The sequence below is a fragment of the Anolis sagrei genome, chromosome 2 (genome assembly GCF_037176765.1).
Source record: "Anolis sagrei isolate rAnoSag1 chromosome 2, rAnoSag1.mat, whole genome shotgun sequence".
NCBI classification, from domain to species: Eukaryota; Metazoa; Chordata; class Lepidosauria; order Squamata; family Dactyloidae; genus Anolis; species Anolis sagrei.
Window position 1 is genome coordinate 232,845,926 of NC_090022.1, and position 22,192 is coordinate 232,868,117.

General features: G+C 39.9%; 1 protein-coding gene across 2 annotated transcripts in view; it reads right to left on the reverse strand.

Moving 5' to 3' along the window:
* The window catches only part of CNTNAP4 (contactin associated protein family member 4), a 330,423-nt gene that overhangs the window by 247,613 nt on the left and 60,618 nt on the right, over positions 1-22,192 (reverse strand). For both annotated transcript variants that reach the window (XM_060762046.2, XM_060762045.2), the window contains exon 2: positions 6,483-6,593. In XM_060762046.2, coding sequence (XP_060618029.2) covers positions 6,483-6,593 — 111 coding nt within the window. The remainder of the gene's footprint in view (positions 1-6,482; positions 6,594-22,192) is intronic.

Below are 22,192 nucleotides of genomic sequence, written 5' to 3' on the forward strand. Positions count from 1 at the left end.
TTTCTCCTGTACCTCCCGCCCAAATATTTATTTATTTATTTATTTTAAAGTTCTTTCTTCTTCTTGTTCACCTCATTGACTGACTCATTTATTCCCTTCCCATTTCCCTCCCATCCCCCCCCCCTTTCGGGCTTTTGTGTACTCCTGCCCCAGTTTACCTGGTTTGACAACCATGTAGAAATGCAAAAGCTTAGGAAAAGTATTTGTTTTATTAGTAAAAAACTTTTTAAAATTTCTATAAATTGTGGAATGTGTGGATCTTTATGAAAGTTGGCATAAATGGTGCCTTGCCACTGCTCCTATATTGTTGCTGTGGAGAAATTCCAAGGAATATCTTTTTTTTTTTGGGGGGGGGGTTGTAAAAGAGATTTAATTTCTAGAAAATTTAAGAATTTCTTTAAAATCAGTAGATGATCCAAACATTCTGAAACGTGGTGGTCTTGCAGTGGTAAATATGTCCTCCACATGGGGGCATTTTTGTCCTGATAGCAAAAAAAATATGACAGAAGGGGGAGCCTCAGAATTTCCCCCATTGCTACCAATGGTCCGGATCTTCTCAGAGTGAAAAGGCAATTTCCAGATGACAGATCGATAAACTGTGTTTTCCCCTCCTGAATTCAGGCAGTTCCTGAAAAAAATGGAAAGGGGGCAGCCAAAAATCCAACACTAAAAATGGCACAGGGTTTACAGGAATTGCATGCCCCTACTACTTATGGGATCAACGCCTGAGTGTTGTTAACTTGACAAAACAATGTCATTGAATGGTATTATTTTTATTTCTAGGTGAATTTTCTTACAGGGAATCAAACAAGGTATCAGACACAATGCAGCTGAAGAACTAAATCTGCTTAAATTCATTTTTGATGAAGACTCACTCTAAAAAATCTCAAAAGAAACCTTATATTTTGTGCTATTTTTACAACATGATTATTTACAAGCATCTTCCAAGGTCAGTGCACACAGATCACAGCATCAGATATTTCCTGGGCATTTTAAACTTTTATACTGGATTTATTATTATCGTGCAACAATAAGTCAAGCTAGTGTTGCTGTTTGTATGTCTTATAAAATTCCAGATACCATATGATACACTATTTTGTGAAAGGAATTATTACAGTTATATGTTTGACTAGTTGACAATAATTACATAACTATTAATCCAACCAGGTAGTAATTGGGCTAATTAAACCACTTCATAATTATTTAAGCTGTAGTAATTAATGAAGTGAGGGTAGTGGTGGAGCACATGGTTATAAATGATGTAATTTGTTCAAAAAGATTAGACAAGGAAGAAAAGGAGGGGGAAGCATTAAATGTCAAATATAAATTCACTTGTGAAGAAATTAACACAAATGAACAAAGTGGACCAGTGGAGAACATTTGGATAAAATATAAATGAAGAAAAACAGTAAAAACAACACTGTTGTAGGAATTAACTATAGGCTACAAAAATAAGGTAAAGTGATATTTGATTCTTAAACAAATCTTAGAAATCATAGAACCATAGAATCAAAGAGTTGGAAGAGACCTCATGGGCCATCCAGTCAAACCCCCTGCCAAGAAGCAGGAATATTGCATTCAAATCACCCCTGACAAATGGCCATCCAGCCTCTGCTTAAAAGCTTCCAAAGAAGGAGCCTCCACCACACTCCGGGGCAGAGAGTTCCACTGCTGAACGGCTCTCACAATCAGGAAGTTCTTCCTAATGTTCAGATGGAATCTCCTCTCTTGTAGTTTGAAGCCATTGTTCCGCGTCCTAGTCTCCAAGGAAGCAGAAAACAAGCTTGCTCCCTCCTCCCTGTGGCTTCCTCTCACATATTTATACGTGGCTATCATATCTCCTCTCAGCCTTCTCTTCTTCAGGCTAAACATGCCCAGTTCCCTAAGCTGCTCCTCATAGGGCTTGTTCTCCAGATAAAGCCATGTTGACTATTAGCGATGACTGCATTTGTTTCTAAGTGTCTGCAGACCGCTTCCTTAACAATCTTTTCCAGAATCTTGCCCGGTATCGACGTGAGGCTGACCGGACGGTAGTTGTTTGGGTCATCCTTTTTTCCCTTCTTGAAGATTGGGACCACATTGGCCCTCCTCCAATCTGCTGGAACTTCTCCTGTTCTCCAAGAACTCTCAAAGATGGTTGCCAATGGTTCCGAAATAGTTCCTTCAATACTCTGGAGTGTAGTTGATCTGGCCCTGGGGACTTGAACTCGTTAAGAGCGGCCAGGTATTCCTGGACTACTTCTTTCCCAATTTGGGGTTGGATGTCCTCCAATCCCTCATCCACTCCATCTTGCTGAGGTTGAAGACTCACTTTTTGTGAGAAGACCAAGGCAAAGAAGGCATTAAGTAGTTCTGCCTTTTCCCTATCCCCTGTCAGCATTGCCCCATCTTCTCCTCGAAGAGGTCCTATCGCCTCCTTGTTTTTCCTTTTTCTATTGACATAAGAATAGAAGCCCTTTTTATTGTTTTTAATGTCCCTGGCAAGTCTGAGCTCGTTTCTTGCTTTAGCCTTGCGGACCTTTTCCCTACAGGTGTTGGCTATTTGTTTGAATTCTTCTTTGGTGATTTCTCCCTTTTTCCACTTCTTGTGCATGTCTCTTTTGTGTCTTAGCACAGTTAGAAGTTCTTTGGACATCCATTCTGGCTTCTTTGCACTTGTCCTATTTTTTCTCTTTGTTGGCACGGTTTGCAATTGCGCCTTGAGTATTTCACTCTTGAGAAATTCCCATCCATCCGTAACTCCCTTGTCTTTTAGTATCTGTGTCCACGGAATGCTGCTCAGTGTTTCCTTCATTTTTTGGAAATCAGCTCTCCTAAAGTCCAAAATGCGGGTTTGACTTGTCTTAGTTTCGGCCTTCCTTTGTACCTCAAATTGCAGGAGCACATGGTCACTTGCCCCTAAGGATCCTACCACTTCGACCGCATCGATCAGGTCCTCCGCATTTGTTAGGATGAGATCAAGAGTAGCCAATCCCCTTGTTGCCTCTTCTACCTTCTGGACCATGAAATTGTCTGCAAGGCAAGCGAGGAATTTGTTGGACCTTGTACTCTTGGCCGAGTTTGTTTTCCAGCAAATATCGGGATAGTTGAAATCGCCCATGACTACTACATCTCTTCTCTGTGCCTGTTTGGTCAACTGTTGGCAGAAGACTTCATCAAGTTCTTCCTCCTGGCTTGGGGGTCTGTAGTAGACGCCTACAACGACATCTTTTTGAGTCCCAGTTCCCTTGATTCTTATCCAGATGATTTCAAGCTGGTTTCCCAGATTGCTGTCTTGAATCTCTTCTGTAGCATAAGAGTTTTTGACATATAAGGCTACTCCGCCTCCTCTCCCCTTTGTTCGGTTTCTGTGAAAGAGGTTATACCCCTCGATATCTACATTCCAGCGATAGGAGTCATCCCACCAGGTTTCAGTGATCCCTATGATATCATATTTGTGGTGTTGTGCTAAAAGTTGGAGTTCGTCTTGTTTATTTCCCATGCTCTGTGCATTAGTGTAAAGACATGTGAGCCCCTGGGATCTTCCCTTGAGCTGTTTAATTGGGATTATTGTGCTTTTGGTACTTGGTCCTTGTTGTGTTTGTGCAGCCCTCCGTTTAGCCTTCTGGCAATTCCCAGACATTATGGGTAAAGTAGTGTTCGCAAGGCTGTTGTCCCCCTCCCCCGGTGGACCTAGTTTAAAGTGCGTCTAATGAGGTTTGCGAGTCTGTGAGCAAAAAGGTGTTTTCCTACTTGTGTGAGATGCACCCCATCCCTTGCCAGTAGGCCATCCTCCTGGAATAGCAGGCCATGGTCGAGGAAGCCAAAGCGTTCCTCCTGACACCATTTTCTAAGCCAGTCATTGACCTGTACTATTTTTCTGGCTCTTGTGGGTCCGTGTCTTAAAACAGGGAGGAGGGATGAAAAGACCACCTGTACATTACATTCTTTTAGCTTTGCTCCTAGAGCTCGAAAATCATTTGTGATCTTTTGAAACGTATGCCTTGCTGTATCATTGGTTCCTACATGAATCAACATGAGGGGAGGACGGTGATAGGTCTTGAGGAGCCTGGTGAGCCTCTGAGTGATATGGTGTATTTTTTGCCCCCGGTAGGCAGCATATTTCTCGATCCATCCCATCTGGTCTGGAAATGACAGCTTCCGTTCCTCTAAGGAGGGAGTCGCCTACTACCAAGACCTGTTTACTTTCGGGAATGACAGGGCCCCTTTTGTGCAATGTAGTGTGTAGGTCTCCAGAAAAGTGATCCTGTTGGTGTGAATTGTGTAGGTGAAAAGTGTTGTCCTCCTCCTCGACATCCCCGGTGCATTCGTCAAGGACAATCCATTGAAATCAGTCCAAGAGCCTATGGTTCTCCTGTATGTGTTCCTGTTGCACCTGGTCTATCTTTCAGAAGCAAGAACTGGTAGTTATAGGGGACATCAATTATCCTAATACCTGTTGGGAGCCCTGCTCAGCATTGACTCTCCAACAAATTCCTGATGTGCCTTGCAGGTAATTTTCTATTTAAAAAGGAAGAGAAAGGAACAAGAGGATCAGCAGTCTTGAACTTGATGCTAACCAATAAGCTGGAATCAATAAGTGAAATCAAAGCAGTTGATACTTTAGTGACCACATAAAACTCAAATTGTGGGATTGGACAAAGAAGAATATAGTTAAATACAAAACTTGGATTTAAGAGGAAAACTGATTTTATTAAGGTCAGGAAAATACTGGGCAGAATCCAATGGCAATAGATTCAACGGAAAAAGAATAATGGAAAACAACTGGAAAAGCCAATGTGATTGCACAGTAAAGTAAACATATAAAAGAATATTGTTTTTAACTGTTGTAAACCGCAATGAGTCGCCGATTTAGGCTGAGATATTAGCGGTATACAAGCACATTAATAATAAATAATAAATAAATATGGTCTGGACGGCCCTTGTGGTCTCTTCCAAAGCTAAGATTCTATGATTCTATGTCCCAAACCAGATGTCACCTATCTTATATCTATGCATTTTATTTTTCTGCCTATATGTAGAACTCTTTATTTTGTGAAAAATCATGCTTTAAATGCACTTGAGTTATTTTTTTAAGTATTTTGTGCAATATACACCAGTTTTATGCAACAACAACAACAAAAAAGCTCAGGATTTTGGATGTTGCTGCATGTCCACATAGCAAGCCAATATGTTTCCTGTATTTGAACATAACTCTTTGAGGTTTCTATCCCTGACAAAGATAAAATGTTTTCCTTTAGACTAAACTGTAATGGCAATTTGTACTTATACATCACCTACTTTTTTCCCAGATTTTCAATGTTCTCTGCCATAGAAAGGGGCTTGTGGACAGAGACAGCTAGAATCCTCAGATACATTATTTTACAAATGCTAATGGAGTTTAAATTTAACTGTCCTTTGTCCCATTCTCACATAGCCAAGAAGAATGCCCGTTGTCCACAATGTGATCTCCCTCAGAACAGCTGAATTGCAACAAAAATAACATCCAATACAATTTTTAGGCCCATGACTCTATCATTATCACTTATATACTCCCTGTATTATTTTAATGAAGAAGCCAGTGGAGCTTTGAAAGTTTTCATAACATATGGGTTGCATTTTGGTTGAGTAGAAAAGGCTTTGTGATTGTTGAATTTTGTTGCATTTTGGTGTTATGTAAAAACAATATTTTAGGCAAAACAAACAATTGTTGGAATTAAGAACTTACAAATACATATATAGTGAATCTGTATTCAGAACTCCCACATAGTCACAATTGTGTTACCTTTTCTGGGCATTAGACAAATAGAGAGAAAGGGGTCCTTTCTGTTAGTGATTGGGATGTGAGTAGATGATGTTTTCACTCTGCATCCACCAAGACCCCTGAAGTGCATCCTTGTTGCAGCATGCTTCCTGCAGCAGGGTTATAGAAATGACATCTGTCCGTACCCTTACTGGCAGCAAGATGGGAATATTTTTTCTCTACATGGATGATGCCTGGCAGAGTAGGCTTGTGAGGACTAGGCCAGGAGATGCTCCTCAACTAAGCAACTGAGATAGTTCTGTAACTAAGCAGAACATTTAGAATTCTATCTCCATGTTTTTGTACAAACAGATTTTTTTGCAAGGAAGTCTGGAAGTATAGATATGAATATCTCATGGTAATTGACCTCCTCACAATCCCAAATGGTGCATCAAGACATCTCTCATCAAATATACAAATTTGGGTCATTTTCAATCATATGGACCTACCAAAGTACATTGCACTGAGAGGTGAACAAACCCTTACTGTGCTTGTGAAGCTAGTATGCTGCCAGATTAAAAATGACTGAGTCCTTGAGGATTGCACTGGTACATAATTTAATCATGAAGTAGAATAAAATATTGATAAATGCATGCTTACAATTTAAGATTCTAGAGGATTCACACTATTCATTTGTCTTCATAAACGCCTTTGGCAAAACATCCAGAAATTAAGATTAAAAAACAACAAGAGTACTCACCATCTCTTCGATTAAGCCTTGCAAACCCTGGGCTGTGACTACTGGACAGCTCTGATGAACTGCTGAATGATGATTGAGGCAAGCCAGACACCAGCTGATCATCACAATTATCTGCCAGAGAAAAACATCACGCTTCAGTCTTATACATTTAAACAAGAAGAGCTGTAAACCATATCTAAAAACAGAACATGGGCAAACATCAGAATTGACCTTGCATGCCTCTGATCACATCTGCAGCAGTGTTTGCCTTGGGTCTATTACAACTACCAGTACTGAGCTGGCACTTTTATTTGATCAATATTTCATCAGATTACCATGGTGTAAATTACTGGGTTTCACAACTCTTTCTGTGCTCCTTGTTCTAACCTAACTTTGAAGACAGGCTTGATAAATGGGCAGGAGCTTATGAGGTACTATTTACAGCTGCAAAAATTGACATCTGCCAGTGTAGTGTCAGTTTGAGTAGCACAGAGCTAGACCTGGATATACTAGCTATTGAGAAAGGGAGGGAGGAGAAGAGAGATCAATGATAAAGTGCTATCTTGCTCTAACAAAGAACAATATGATTTTTTTTCAGGAAAGCATCCATTAAAAATGCCCTTGGTATTAAACTAAGTGGCCTAATTTTGTTGTGTTTTTCTTTCTTTCTTTCATCTCCTTTTCTCCTTCTTTTTCTTTTGGTATGCATGAGGTACAAAAGGGCCATGAAATCATTATTGGACAATTATTAGTATGCAAGTCTAGGGCTTTTTACACAAAGAGGCAACAGTGTTTCAGAGAAAGGGATTTAAAAACAGTTCCCAATCAATGGCACATAAGCAAGCAAATTCTAATCAATACTTTGGGTTGTTAAATCCTTTTCCAGCTTGATTGCTAAACAGGACAAGCACTCTTTTCCCATTTATATTTGCAAAAATAAATTCTAAAAATAAATTGAGAATCAATACCTGCCCTAATTTCAGCAAAAATAAAACTGAATGAAAACACAAAGAGAAAGGAAAGGGGGAAACGATTCACTGATTATGTTCCGCTAGCATTTATTGTTTAGCAAAAATGGGGAATTATGCAAAACATCATTATTTATAGAAGGGCCAGGAGATCCAAAAACAATGAATAGCTCAAAAGTTGCAGTCTTTCTGATTGCACTCCAAAGGGGGATAGAAAGGGCTGATGATGAATCTTATCTTGCACCTTGAGATGTGCTCATTGAAGGCTTTACACAATAGAACATTTGTCTTTAAAGAAAGGATTAATTCTAATTCATTGAGCATCCCTCCCAATGTAATAATGTATCAGGGAGTTAAGATACAAGAAAACAATTATCTCCATCCAACAAATCATGATGAGAACTATTAGTGCGGGTTTTTTCACAATTTCTGCACAGTTTTTATTTCTCCTTGTCTATGGAGGTTATGTTCATATAACTCAGCTCATATCCCAAGCTCTGACATAAGGACCATTTTGCTATCAATTGCTTTGCTGTAGGGCATCCAGTCTACCAGGATATTCATGTGTGCAAAATCTTTTGAAACATGATTGTAAGAATTGATGATGCACTGTCCACCTACACCATATCCTGCCTTAGGCAGTGCTGAATGAGGAGCCACTCAATTAATATTTAGGTAGAGCTCAAAGCTTTTAGAGGCCAAATAAGATTTCCTATGTCACCTTATTCTTCCTAAAATAGTCTCTGTGATGCAATGCGGTAGTAAATTGCCACAGTAACTCTACAGCACATGAGAGTACAGACTTAATGCTTTCTTCTCCAACAAGCTACAATAATAGTGGAAGGTGGATGTCTGAGTCCAATAAGGGAACTGGGATATCTCTTAGTCCAGTTCCCAATATGCAGTGCTCTTCATAATTGTTATGTTATTCACAGTATACTGGTTTGTTTGACACTGTGAGCAAATGAAACCAATGAATTCCCTCTAGATTTTGGTCCAAACTTTAAAGGGGCTGTCAGCTGTGTGGAATCTGTATTGCTGTGAGTTTTCTGGGCTGTTTCCTCACAATCTCTGAAGATGCCAGTCATAGATGTGGATGAAACATCAGGAGAGAATGCTTCTGGAACATGGCCATACAGCCTGGAAAGCTCACAGCAACTCAGTGATTCTGGCCATGAAAGCCTTCGACAAAACATTGTGCTGGATCTATTTGAGGAATAGAGTTCAGCACCTTAATAGATACAGTACTTTAATACCAGTATATATAAAATAACTTAAGTGCTTCATATATATTATCTAATTTTGACTCTCACAACTACTCTGCAAGGTTAGCAAACAGCATTACAATCTTCTTGTAGAAAGAGGAGTGTATATTAAGATGTACCCTGGCCACCTAGGTAAGTTTGGAACCAGGGCACATGTACCCTGGCCACCTAGGTAAGTTTGGAACCCATTTGGGAAAAGCTGGTTTCACTATATGGATGATTATTTATTAATTTATTATGTATTTATTTCATATGCTTCTATCCCGCCCTTCTCCCCACATGGGGGACTCAGGGTGGCATCACATAGGCATCATAAGAATAAGTTAAAGGGAGGTTGAGTCGGTGGGAGACTCGGCCCCCCTCTGACCTGTGGCCTATCCCCAGGTACATCTGTGACAGGCAATCAGTGTCCTTCCCCCCTACTCTGGTGTTAGTGAATGCTAGGTCCATAAGGAACAAAACTGCTACCATTAGGGATTTTCTTAATGATCAGGGAGCTGACCTAGTGTGTATTACAGAAACTTGGATCCAAGAGGGGGATGAGATCCTACTCCAGGAAATAACATCTCCAGGTTATGCAATCACTCACCAGATGTGGACTGGGAGGCGGGGGGGGGGGGTGGCTATGCTCGCCCGAGAAAGTTTTTCTCTTAGGGCAGTTCCTGTGCTGAGCATCTCTGTCATTGAAAGTGTTGGCCTGCTGTGGGATTCCTGTGAGAGTATAGCCTTTCTGCTGGTGTACCATGCGCCTAGCGCACCAGCAGACAGCCTATCCCAGCTGCTTGAGACTGTGTCGGAGTGGTCCTTGAGGTTCCCCAGACTTATCGTCTTGGGGAATTTCAATGTCCACGCTGATGCAGCCTCTTGTTCATTAGCGTCTGTGGACCTAGTGTCTACCATGGAGACACTAGGACTCTCGCTTTGTAGTACTGGGCCCACGCGTCGGGCGGGACACACGCTAGATTTGATTTTCAGTGTAGGAATTCAAGTGACCCAAGCCTCCACGATAGAGGTTCCATGGTCAGATCACTGCGCCCTGAGAGTCCGGTTGGAGCATGCCTATCCACGCTGCAAGGGCGCCGAGCCAATTTGGGCTCGCCCAAGGTTCCGGAATGCTCTGAGGGATCTGGAGCCTGCCAGCAACTTGATCGATGTGCAGGTGGACACATGGAACATCAGGCTATCCAATGCACTCGACGAGATCACCCCTAGATGCCCTCTCAGACCCCGCCGAAATCGGTCTCCTTGGTTCACCGAGGAACTTTGACTGATGAAGCGGGAAAAGAGATGGCTGGAGGGCGTGTGGCGAGAACTCAGTGACGGAGCATCGAGATCAGCTTATGAGGCATTTAGGGAGTCCTATGAGCATGCTATCACCGAGGCAAAGCGAGTATATTATGCGTCTTTGATAGCATCTGCTAGCTCACGCCTGGCAAAATTGTTCAAAATAATTCGATCTCTAACGACGGTTCCTACCGTCCCAAAAAGTGGTGACCAGGCCCCTTCTGCTGAGGTTTTTCAGAGCTATTTTGCAGACAAGATCTCGCTACTTCGCCGGGACCTCCCTGCCACAATTGATACAGTGAGAGAGCTTGAGACTCCGTGGCCACTTGCTGGGCCCATCCTCGACCGGTTCATCCCGCTGGATGCAGGGGCTGTCGATAGGCTCATAGCTGCAGCTAGACCAACCACTTGCTCCCTCGATTCGTGTCCCTCTTGGTTGGTAAAGTCCTGCTTGGAGGGATTACTCAACCCTCTGTTGAGGATTATAAACAGCTCCCTTGAACAAGGAGTTTTTCCAGAGGGTTTAAAAAGAGGCGGTGGTCTCTCCCCTGCTGAAGAAACCAGACTTAGATTGTTCGGTTCCCTCCAGTTACCGCCCAGTTTCGAATCTCTCATTCCTGGGCAAGGTGATTGAGAGGGCAGCAGCGGAGTAGTTGCAGCCATTCCTAGATGACACAGCCAGACTAGATCCCTTCCAGTCCGGCTTCCGTGCAGGGCATGGGACAGAGACTGTGCTGGTCTCCATCACGGATCACCTTCAATGCCAGCTTGACCAGGGCGGGTCAGCACTGCTTGTGTTATTGGATCTCACAGCAGCATTTGACACAGTTGACCACAATCTTTTGACCCACCGCCTTGCTGTTGCTGGAGTCAGGGGGACAGCTTTAAACTGGCTGTCCTCCTTTCTTCACAACCGTGGACAGCGGAGAGGGGGAGGCCTGGTCTCTGAGATGTCCCCTCTATCTTGTGGGGTTCCTCAGGGGGCCATTATCTCCCCTCTGTTGTTTAACATCTATATGCAACCACTTGCTCAGCTTGTTCGAGGTTTTGGGCTTGAGTGTTATCAGTACACCGATGACACTCAGCTGGTGCCGAAGATGGAAGGCCGACCACACTCTGTACCCGATTGTTTCCATCAGTGCCTTGAGGCCATTACTGGATGGCTGCATGTCAGCAGGTTGAGGGTGAATCCAGCAAAGACGGAGATCCTATGGCTGGGTCGACCAGGCAGTGGGGACATCTAGCTGCCTACCCTGGATGGCGAGGCGCTACGCCCGTCATCATTGGTAAAGAGTCTGGAAGTCCTTTTGGACCCTCTGCTGATGATGGAGGCCCAGGTTTCCGCCGTTAGCAGAACCGCCTTTTTTCATCTGCGGCAGGCTAGACGGCTGGCCCCCTACCTGTCCAGGGACAACCTAGCTACGGTGATCCAGGCCAGGGTCATCTCAAGACTGGACTACTGTAACGCCCTCTACATTGGCCTTCCTCTGTCGGTGATCCGGAAGCTCAAGTTGGTACAAAATGCAGCTGCTCAGCTTCTTGTGGGAATTCCGGTGAGATGCCACATAACACCAATCTTACTGCAGCTGCATTGGTTACCAATTGAGTACTGGATGACTTTCAAAGTGATGGTACTCACCTTTAAGGCCTTGCATGGTCTGGGGCCGATGTACCTGAGGGACCACCTCACCCCCTACCAACCGCAGAGATCCCTCCGTTCTGAGGACCAAGATCTGTTGGAAATTCCCAGTGTCAAGACCTTGCATCTAACAGCAACCAGATGCAGAGCCTTCACAGTAGTGGCACCATCACTCTGGAATACTCTGCCACCTGAAGTCCATGCCTTGCAGGACTTACCAGCTTTCCGCAGGGCATGTAAGACATACCTGTTTTGACAGGCTTTTAATGTTTGATATTGCTGTTTTTAAATGGTTTTAAATTGCTTTTAAATTTTGTTAGATTTTAACCATTCTTGTAAGCCGCTCCGAGCCCCAGGGGAGTGGCGGCATATAAGTTTAAATAATAAAATAAATAAATAAATAAATAAAACAGTAAAAACATTTTAAAACATTGTATAAATCAACCAATAAATTCATTTAACAATAATATTAGCTTGCCAGCAAAATCAAAAATCATGCTGGAAATCCAATATTGCAAACCCAAAGTTGCTTTTCCTATTGTCACTATCATCTAATCAAACGCCTGGGCCCAGAGCCAGGTCTTCAGTTGTCTTCTAAAGGACAGGAGGGAGGTGGCCAACCTGATGTCCTTAGGAAGGGAGTTCCACAGACGGGGGACCCCTGCCAAGAAGGCCCTGTCTCTCAACCCCATCAACTGCATTTGCAAGAGTGGTGGGATCGAGAGCAGGGTGTCTCCTGATGATCTTAAGCTTTGTGATGGTTCATAGCAGGAGATATGTTCGGACAAGTAATCTGGATGATTAGATTAACATGTCTGGAACAGATCAGGAAAGTGATCATATTCACCAGGGAAGATGGCCTCAAACTGATTTCAGATCTCATTTTTGCCTAGTTGATATTCTGCTGTATTTTATTTGAAAAAAAAAATAACATAAGAAAACATAGAAATGGCACCCCTAACTGTGGTTTGCTGTCATGTCATCTCAGCATTTTTATTCTTATTCTTATTACGTCCTCATCTCCATCATGGTTGACAGCACACTACTTTAATTTATTGATTAGTTCATTAATGTACAAGACATGAGAGTTAGGCCTGCAAGGGAAGTAAGATTTATAAGAGATTTAAGGGCAAGAACAGCATTGATAAATATGGTTGATTTCTGTGATTTGAGAGAATAAATACTTTTTAAAATTGTAAGAAGTGAGAACTACATCCGTAATAATGATAATGTAAGAATATAATAATTTACATGTATTTACTCAAACATAAACAAAATGTCCATATGCATCCTCCAAAGTTGTACTTCCTCATTGGGATGCGAATCTGCAAGCACTGTAGCAAATCTGAAGCAGACTTTCAGGCTTCAGGCCTGAAGAGTGAACAGGTTGCAAAGTAAACCCAAAACAGTCTTCAGGGAAAAAGAAAAAGAAAGGAAAAGAAGGCAGACAGTTGCTTGTGGTACCAGTGGTGCCAGGGGCTGATGGAGCGGTATATTGACTTTACTTATAATAGTAGCAGTTTAAAAACCAGATGTCTGAAAATGAGCAGAGCAAGCCAAAAGAGGAAAATCAAGAGAAAACACTGACTGGAAGGTGGGGGGAGATGAAATGCAATTAAAATGAAAGGCCTGGGGGAGATAAAATGCAGACACAGGAGAGAAGGGATCAACACATAAATAAATATTGGCCCATCAACCACATTAAGGCTCATTCGAGTTATCTAAAGCCTAATTCCACAATATACTGTAATCTTACTGCAGATTTAATAAGAGAGAAAGAGAGAGGTTTCTCCCAGCTGCATGGCAGCAGATTTTTGCATATGAAAAAAAAAATGAAGAACACGATTTAGCTCTTTCCCTTTTAGAATACAGAAAATATAATGGTGCTTGAAAAACTTGACATCTGCAGCATTCAAATAAAAAGATGTCTATTTACATGCAGAATTCCATGGTTTGACAAATCATGCATTTTATGCCATGCTATAAGGAACAGCTATAGCCAGATTTTTAACTATAACATGCTCCAGAGAAGTCCCATTTATAACTGCAGCCAGAATAAATGATTTAGGCTTCAATCTCATTGATGTTTACTTGGGAGTACCACTTAGTAGACAATCATATATAAGACTTCACTATAGACTCACTATAATGTGTTTTCAGTATGGTCATTGAGAGGTGAGGAAATGCACCTTGCTCTTTTGCTATTTGCCTCATTTTTTCTATCTTGTTCCTCTTCCAAGAAAAAAAGAGTAGAGTGCAAGGGGACAGAGGAAGAAGTGTGTGTGTGTGTGTGTGTGTGTGTGTGTGTATGTGTATGTGTGTGTGGGGAATATATGAATGAAAGAGACATCGTATTCTCTAGAGATACCATTTCCTGTTTCAGAGAAGGTACCCCAAGGGAATGAAGTGAAAACTGCCAATGGAAACCAGTAGGAGAAGCAATATTTTGAATAAGGACAGAATTGGATGCCACGATATTTTAGAAGAGAATGTACAGCCACACTTGCATAAGCAATTGTTTGTCTACAGGGGCAAAATATGACGAAACACATAGTTGTGTTCCTTGTTGTCTTGTGTGTTTCTCCATTGCTAAATATTCTTGAGTCTGATTTCACTTTTACTTGCTTCTCTTCTTCCTTTTCCTTCTCAGTATTCTAAGCTATGGTCAGTTGCTGTGCCACCTGAGGAATAAAGAGATCAGACAATAGAGATGGGATGAACTAAAAACAACTTTATTTGCTGTTACCTATTTAATTGCTTGGGGTTGGGTCCCTCCCCCCTCCCCCGTGTGTGATAAACAAATCTAAATGTGGGGCATCTAAGACAAGTCAAACCTGCATTCTGGACTTTAGGAAAGCTGACTTCCAAAAAATGAAGGAAATACTGAGTGGCATTCCATGGACGCTGGCACTAAAAGACAACAGTTACAGATGGATGGGGTTTTTTCAAGAGTGAAATATTCAAAATGCAATTGCAAACAGTGCCAACAAAGGAAAATAATAAGGCAAGTGCAAAGAAGCCAGAATTGATGTCCAAAGAACTTCTAACTGGAATAAGACTCAAAAGAGACATGCATATGAAGTGGAAAAGGGGAGAAATCACCAAAGAATAATTCACTCCTGTAGGGAAAAAGTTCACAAGGCAAAATGAGTTCAGGCTTCCCAGGAACATTAAAAACAATAAAAAGGGCTTCTTTGCTGATGTCAATCGGTGTCAATAGAAAAAGGAAGAACAAGGAGGCGACAGGACCTCTGTGCATAGAAGATGGAGCAATGCTAATGAGGATAGAGAAAAGGCAGAACTATTTAATGCCTTCTGTGTCTTGGTCTTTTCACAAGCCATCCTCAATCTCAGCAACATGGAATGGGGAAAGGATTGTGGGAAATACAACCACAAATAGGAGAACAAATCATCCAGAAATATCTGGCCGCTGGAGCCCCCGGTGGCGAAATGAAGACTGACAGTTCAGAGGTTCAAATCCAGGGAGAGCGTGAATGAGCTCCCTCTGTCAGCTCCAGCTCCCCATGTGGGGACATGACAGAAGCCTCCCACAAGGATGGTAAACCATAAAAAAATCCAGGCGTCCCCTGGACAACATCCTTGCAGGTGGCCAATTCTCTCACACCAGAACCGACTTACAGTTTCTCAAGACACTCCTGACATGAAAAAAAAAAACCTGGCTGCTCTAAACAAATTGAAGTCCCCAGGGCTGGATCAACTGCATCCAAGAGTACTGAAGGAACTAGTGGAAACCATTTCAGAATGACTTCTCCTAGTCACATGGTCTTTTCCAATTCTATGATTATATGATTCTATAGTAACTAAAAGCAGTGCAAAAAAAGATATAAATAAAAATAAAGAATTACTAAAAGAATATTTTAAATTGAACTTATCTGTAGAAACTCCTTTATGAACAGTCTGGAATGCCAGCAAAGCAGTGATGCACGGGCATCTCATACAACAAAGCTCATATAAATTCAAACAAAAGACACAAAATTAAATAGAATAATCCGCCAGATAGCAATGCTGGAAGGCAAATTAAAGCAGAATCCCAAAGACAAAAAAAAGTAAATCAAGAATTAAAATCCTGGACCATTAAGAGAGAACAACTAAAAACAGAAAACCTAGTTAAACAACTTAAATATATTAAACAAAGATTTTCAATATGCAAACAAACCAGGGAGGTGGCTTGCTAGGAAGATTCAACAAAAAAAAAACCCCAAATGATAATGGCGATAGTAACAGATGGAAAATCTTTCACAAACAATCAGGATATAATAAAACAATTTTTAAAATGCTATCAACAACTCTATGCCAGGGACCAGATAAGAAAAGAAGGCATTATGTACTTATTGAATAAACAAAGATTACAAAAAATAACAGATCAACAAAGGCTAATTCTAAATAAAAAGATAACTGAAGAAGTTAAAAAAATGGACGGAAACAAAGTCCTGGGCACGGATGGCTTTCTGCATCATATTATAAAGTAATGACAGATGAAGTCACACCCCAACTTCTAAAAATAATGAACGGAATTTTGAACGATCATGAAAAACTCCCTAACTCATGGAAAACAGCTTATATACACACAAAGTAAACCAAGATTCAAGAGATGTACAAAACTATAGACCCATCTCCCTCCTCAATGTTGACTATAAGATTTTTGCCAGTATACTTGCCAAAAAACTAAAAAAAATTCTGAAAGATTGGATTAAAGAGGAACAAGCAGGCTTTCTCCCCAATAGACAAATCAAGGATAATCTAAGAATAATTTTGAATACAATTGAATTTTATGAAAGGAACAATCAGTCTTGACGCAGAAAAGGCATTTGATAATTTAAATTGGGATTTCCGAAAACTATTAATAGAAGAATTAGATCTTGGAGTCGCCCTGAAGGGCTGAGAATTGCGGTATATAAGCGCAGTAAATAAAATAAATAAATAAATAAATAAATAAAATTTACAAATGCCATCAATGCTATTTATGATACCCAAGAAGACAAACTGACCAAAATTTCAGAAGAATCTGGAAACTTCAAAGTAGGCTAAGGTACAAGCCAGGGATGTCCTCTGTCACCTTTGCTATTTATAACGGCATTAGAAATTTTTACCAAGCAATATAAGGGATGATCCAAATCTAAGAGGAATAAAAATCAATAAAGAAAACTACAAGATAAGAGCCTTTGCAGATTATATAATTTGTATTGTCAATAATCCGTTAGAAAGCATCGCCAATTGGCTCAATAAATTTGAAGATTATGGCAAGGTAGCAGGTTTGAAAATAAATAAGAAAAAAACTATGATACCAACCAAAAATATGTCACAAGAGTAAAAGGGTGAACCATCTAAACAAATACTTCCAGGTAACAGAGAAAATAAAATATTTGGGCCTAACACTGACTGCTAAGAATTCCCAATTGATGAAAAATAACTATGAACAGAAGTGGAAAGAAATTAAGAAAGTTTTGGACATTTGGAAAAAATCTGAAATTATCTCGATTAGGTAGCTTATCAGTGATTAAAATGAATATTTTACCAAAAATGCTATTCCTTTTTCAATCCCTGCCAATAATCAAGAATTTGAGTATCTTTAATACCTGGAATAAGGACATATCTAAATTTATTTGGCAGAGTAAAAAACCAAAGATAAAAAGACTTATATTGATAGATGACAAAAAAAAAGAGGAGGCTTTGGGCTCTCAGATCTAAGAACTTATTACGAAGCCCTTACTTGGATAAAGGAATGGCCACCCTGAAAAAAGGTAATATACTGATACTGGAAGGTGCCGACCTGAGAAGAGGTTGGCATGCCTACATCTAGTATGACAAAATCAAAATTGGAAAAAAAACCCTCAATAACCATTACATAAGAGCTGGACTAATAACAATCTGGGAAAGACATTTTTTTTACAGAAACACACTACTTTGGCTGTCACTTCTTGAAGCTTTCCATAGGAGAGAACTAGGATGACAAACTTGGCCTACATACAGAGTCATTTTAAAGAAACAAGGAGGCAAATATGAATTAAAAGAATAAAAAGAAGTAAAAGAAAACTTTAAGAGCTTAACATGGTTGTACAGACAAATGATAGATTGTTTTAAAAAAGATAAAGAGCCAGACTTCACTGACAGTAATGGTTTCTGGGACACAATTATGAAAACTGAGAACAAAAGAATTACAAAATTATTCAAAAATTATTAGAATGGGCCACAGAAACCGAACAGATAAAACAAATTCAATGATTAAATAGGCACAAAATATAGGACACCAAATTCAATTAAATCAATGGGAAAAAATTGGAAAAAAAATCAAATACACCTATTCCTACAATCTTAAAGAAAACCTACTCAAAATGATACACAGATGGTACATAACTCCACAAAAAAAATCAAAATGTTATAAAAATGCATCCAACAAATGTTGGAAGTGCGACCAACAAATTCTTTCATATTTAGTGGCCCTGCCCTAAAGCCAAAGACTTTTGGAATACCATCCAAAAAGGCATTCAAATGATCCTAAAAATACAAATCAAGTAAGAGCCAGAATGCTTTCTGTTAGAAATGTACAATTTTGAAGGAGAAAAAAAGTAAAGAAATACTATTTACTTACTTGACTATGGTAGCTAGAATTGTATTTACAAAGAAGTGGAGAATGAAAGAAATACCTCAAAGGGAAGAATGACAAAACAAGATTTTGGAGATAATGAGCATGGATGAACTTACATATTGGTTAACACCAAACCAAGGAACACCAAAGAAATGGACAAACTGGGACCCAGAAAAGACTACTTTAGACAATGGAAAATAGAGATTATCACATAAAAAGAGTAAACCATAACTGAAGAAGAAATACCGGGGAGGCAAAAATATTCTTACAACATGGGGGGGGGGGGGGGGGGGAGAGACGTTAAAGACCAACAAAGACTAGATGGAAGTCAAATTATTTTCATTTATTTATTTCTTATTTTTCTCTTTTTCTTTTTTCTTTTTATTTTTCTATGGGTCCTCCCTCCTTTTTTTCTTCTTTGTTGTCTTCTTCTCTACCTCCTGTTTTTTTCTTCAGGGGTGAGGCTTCCACCCCATACACCAGATCTTTTATTTTTTCCTACTATTCTTTTATCTATAAAAAAAATGTTCTACTTTTGATGTAAATATTCTATCTTTCTCTTAAACTATGGAAACTATATCAATAAAAATATTTCCAAAAAAGCAATGCAAAAAAAAAAAAAAGAAAAGAAAAGAAAGAAAGAACGATACAATATTTAACATGAAGAACAACTTTAACCAACATAAACTTAACAGTATTTCAGTGGAAGTATTTCATGGGGTCCATCCAGTCCAACCCTCTTCTACAATGCATGAAAAGCACAATCAAAGCACCCCTCAAATAAGATAACAACAACAACAGCCACAACAACAGAAACTTCAGAAAGCATCCAGTCCAACACTTGTCTGCCATGCAGGAAAAACAAAATCAAAGCACTTCCTGAGTGGTGGGAGGGAAATATAGTTTTGGAAGCAAAGAAAGTGTGTGTGTGTGTTTGGGGGGGGGGGGGGGTCAGGGTGGCAAGGAAAAGTGTCTGGGCAGTGAGGGGGGTGGGGAAAAGGGTCTGTGCCCCGGGAGGATCCTGCTGCTCTTTCCAGCAGTTCAAAGCTAATATTCCCTGAATTTCTCAGGAGGAGGAAAGAGGCGGCAGCAGGAAGCATCACGGTGCTGCAGAGCCCCTCACTATCACCTGCGGAGCTCCAAGGGCTCCGCAAAGCACGGTTTGAGAAATCCTGGTGTAGAGATTCAAAATATATCTAGATATCATACCTCATCTTCTCAATATCAGATATGCTTTCACTTTAACATAGACATTGATACTGATTTCAGACAGCTATATTTTGCAAAAATTCAAGAGTATATTCAGTCTACACCCCCTACAAAATTTAAGAATTCTAAAGAATGCACTATTATTTCCATCAACATTTCTTTATTTAATCAGCCCAAAGACACCTTACAATGCAGCAAGGACAATTAATCTAGATTTCAGTGTTAATTTTGATATTTTTGAACTAGAAAAGGAGATTGTTTATTTAAATTTTACCAAACTATAAAGAAAACAAGGCTCAAGAATGTTTTAAAGCAAACCTGGAACTGTTTGCAGAAAATGAGTGATTTGAGTTAATCTGGATATTTAACAACTGAGGGCAAGGATTAAGGGATCTCCTTACTTATCTGTGCCTGCTGTTTTTGCTGCTGAAATCTTTCCTTCTTGTAAATATATTGCCTATATTTCAAGTTCATATATAAGTCACACTCTACCAGTACACATTGGAGTCATTGCTTTCAAAAGCAGTTGAACTATATACACTCATTAGATTTTTTTTCAAGATGACAAGCTTGCGATATTCCTTTCTTCAGAAATACAACACAGTCCAAATAGATAATGCAGCATGAGCGATTAATTTGTTAGCAATACAGAGATTCAGATCAGATATTGGTTATCATCTTAAAACATGCAAACATAACTCTTGCCAGCTGTCTTGGATTTTTTTTAAAAGAAAGTGCTCTGTGTAATGAGATAACCTTTGTATTTCAAATATTCAGGTATGAAGTCATTTACTCTGTCTTGGGGAAATGTTAAGCCAATTCATTTAACATCAGATACACCTAGCAGGGATGTTTAGACAGCACAGTCCTTCTTCCATTAAAGACAATTGTAAACCTGGCATTGATTTTAAAAGAGCTGGATTATATCCAAAATGAGCATCACAGTGTGAGCAGAATTTAAAAATAATTACTTTTGTTATCCAATACAGCCTAGTCAAATTATACATGGTTATTGTGGCTCATGGTGAAGTATCACTGTATGTGGTGTCATGGCTCAAGCCAGACCCATTTCTTGCGAGACCTGGAAATATGTACATAAATTAGAGCAACATCATAAAAGGGGGATCCTTGAACAGCTGAAAGCTGCCACATTATCATTTCTTTTTATGCCTCACATCTGAGATGTAACATTGAGAACTGGATCAAGTAATTTCTGGTGATCCTGATAAGAGCAGGGTGTTGTTTTTTCTGGTTTGGGGAGGAAAGCTCTCCCTGGCACTAACTCTGCAGGATTTTACAGGTTAAAAGTTTTCATTTTTTTCAAATAACCAGAGTAGCTTTGAAAACAAAAAACAATCAGGTTGAGGACAAGGTCATTTTGAGGCAAAAACAATCATTTCTTTATTAAGAAGGCAGACAAAGATAGCAGTAGAACCCAACATAATTTTCTGTGTTCAGTACAAACTGTTTCTCAAAAGAAAAAAGGTGCTTCTGCTTGCTTTCGGAATCCTTCTGATTCTCCAGCTGTTTCCCTTCCAATTTACTCCTTTGCAAATTCTGCCTTGCTTTATCCCCTTTCCTATATTTAATCCATTCCTAACTTGGGGTCTGACCCTTAGAATTAGAGACACCTCCAGGTGGGGCAAAACATGACCTTAATGTTAGTCTATGGGAAGACTTTTAAAAGAAAAGTTTATGTGCATAAAGTGATGGGTGCAAAGCATGTACTTCATGTGCAAAAAAAGTCTATGCACAAAAGGGCATATGTGAATGCGACCTCTGCCTATCAACCTCAGAGCACTGGCAATGAGGAGATGAAAGCAATGGAGTTACTCACATGGGGCAAAGCCAATCAAGTACAGTGATACCTTGACTTAAGAGTGACTGAGCTCTTAATTCAAAATGCTCTCATCTCTAAGCAAAAATTTCACTGAAATGCATTGGAATGCTATTAATCTGTTCTGCCCCACTGACCCCTCTCTTTTTTGTTACATATTTTTAAATAAGAAAATGTAATTTATAAATAACAAATAATGTATAAATGCTTATTCACATGGAACAATAAAAATATCAACTTTAAAATGGTAGAAGCAAAAAGTTGTGGCAAGGAAGCACAAAGCACAAAATGAAGAGGTGGAAGCATCATTTTCTTCATACTGTACTCATTTCAGCCTCCCTCCCTCTCTTGCTCTCTCTCCCTTTCTTTCTCTTCATGAAGCCAAACATATCAAGAATAAAAACCACACAACATCATGAGGGATGTGGCACGGACTCACAGAGACACTTCACTTCACTTCACTTTATTTCTTAATTAGTCGCTCTCCACCAAGGTGCTTAGAGCAACTTACAGTCTAAAATAGCATTTACACAATATAAAAACATTCAACAGTGACTATTTGGCAAATTAGATCTGATTACTTAAATGCACAACTGAACAGCCAAGTCTTGAGTGCCTTTACAAAAGGTCGCAACTCCGACATTGCTCTAATGTATGGAGGCAATGAGACACTGAGGTTGTTCCCTTGAAGACCTAAATCTCTGTACACTTGCACCAGTGCTCCCTCTAATGCTAGCATCCACTTTGGCATTTGCTCTTAACTAAAAATGCTGTCCTTACGTCAAAGCAAAACCAGACCAAGTGACAGTTCTTAACTTAAATGCTCTAAAGTTGGGACCTTCTTAAGTGGAAACAGTATAGACATTTGCTCTCTTTACAAACACAATTGCCCAATTTCTGGAAGCACCCAATACCTTAGAAA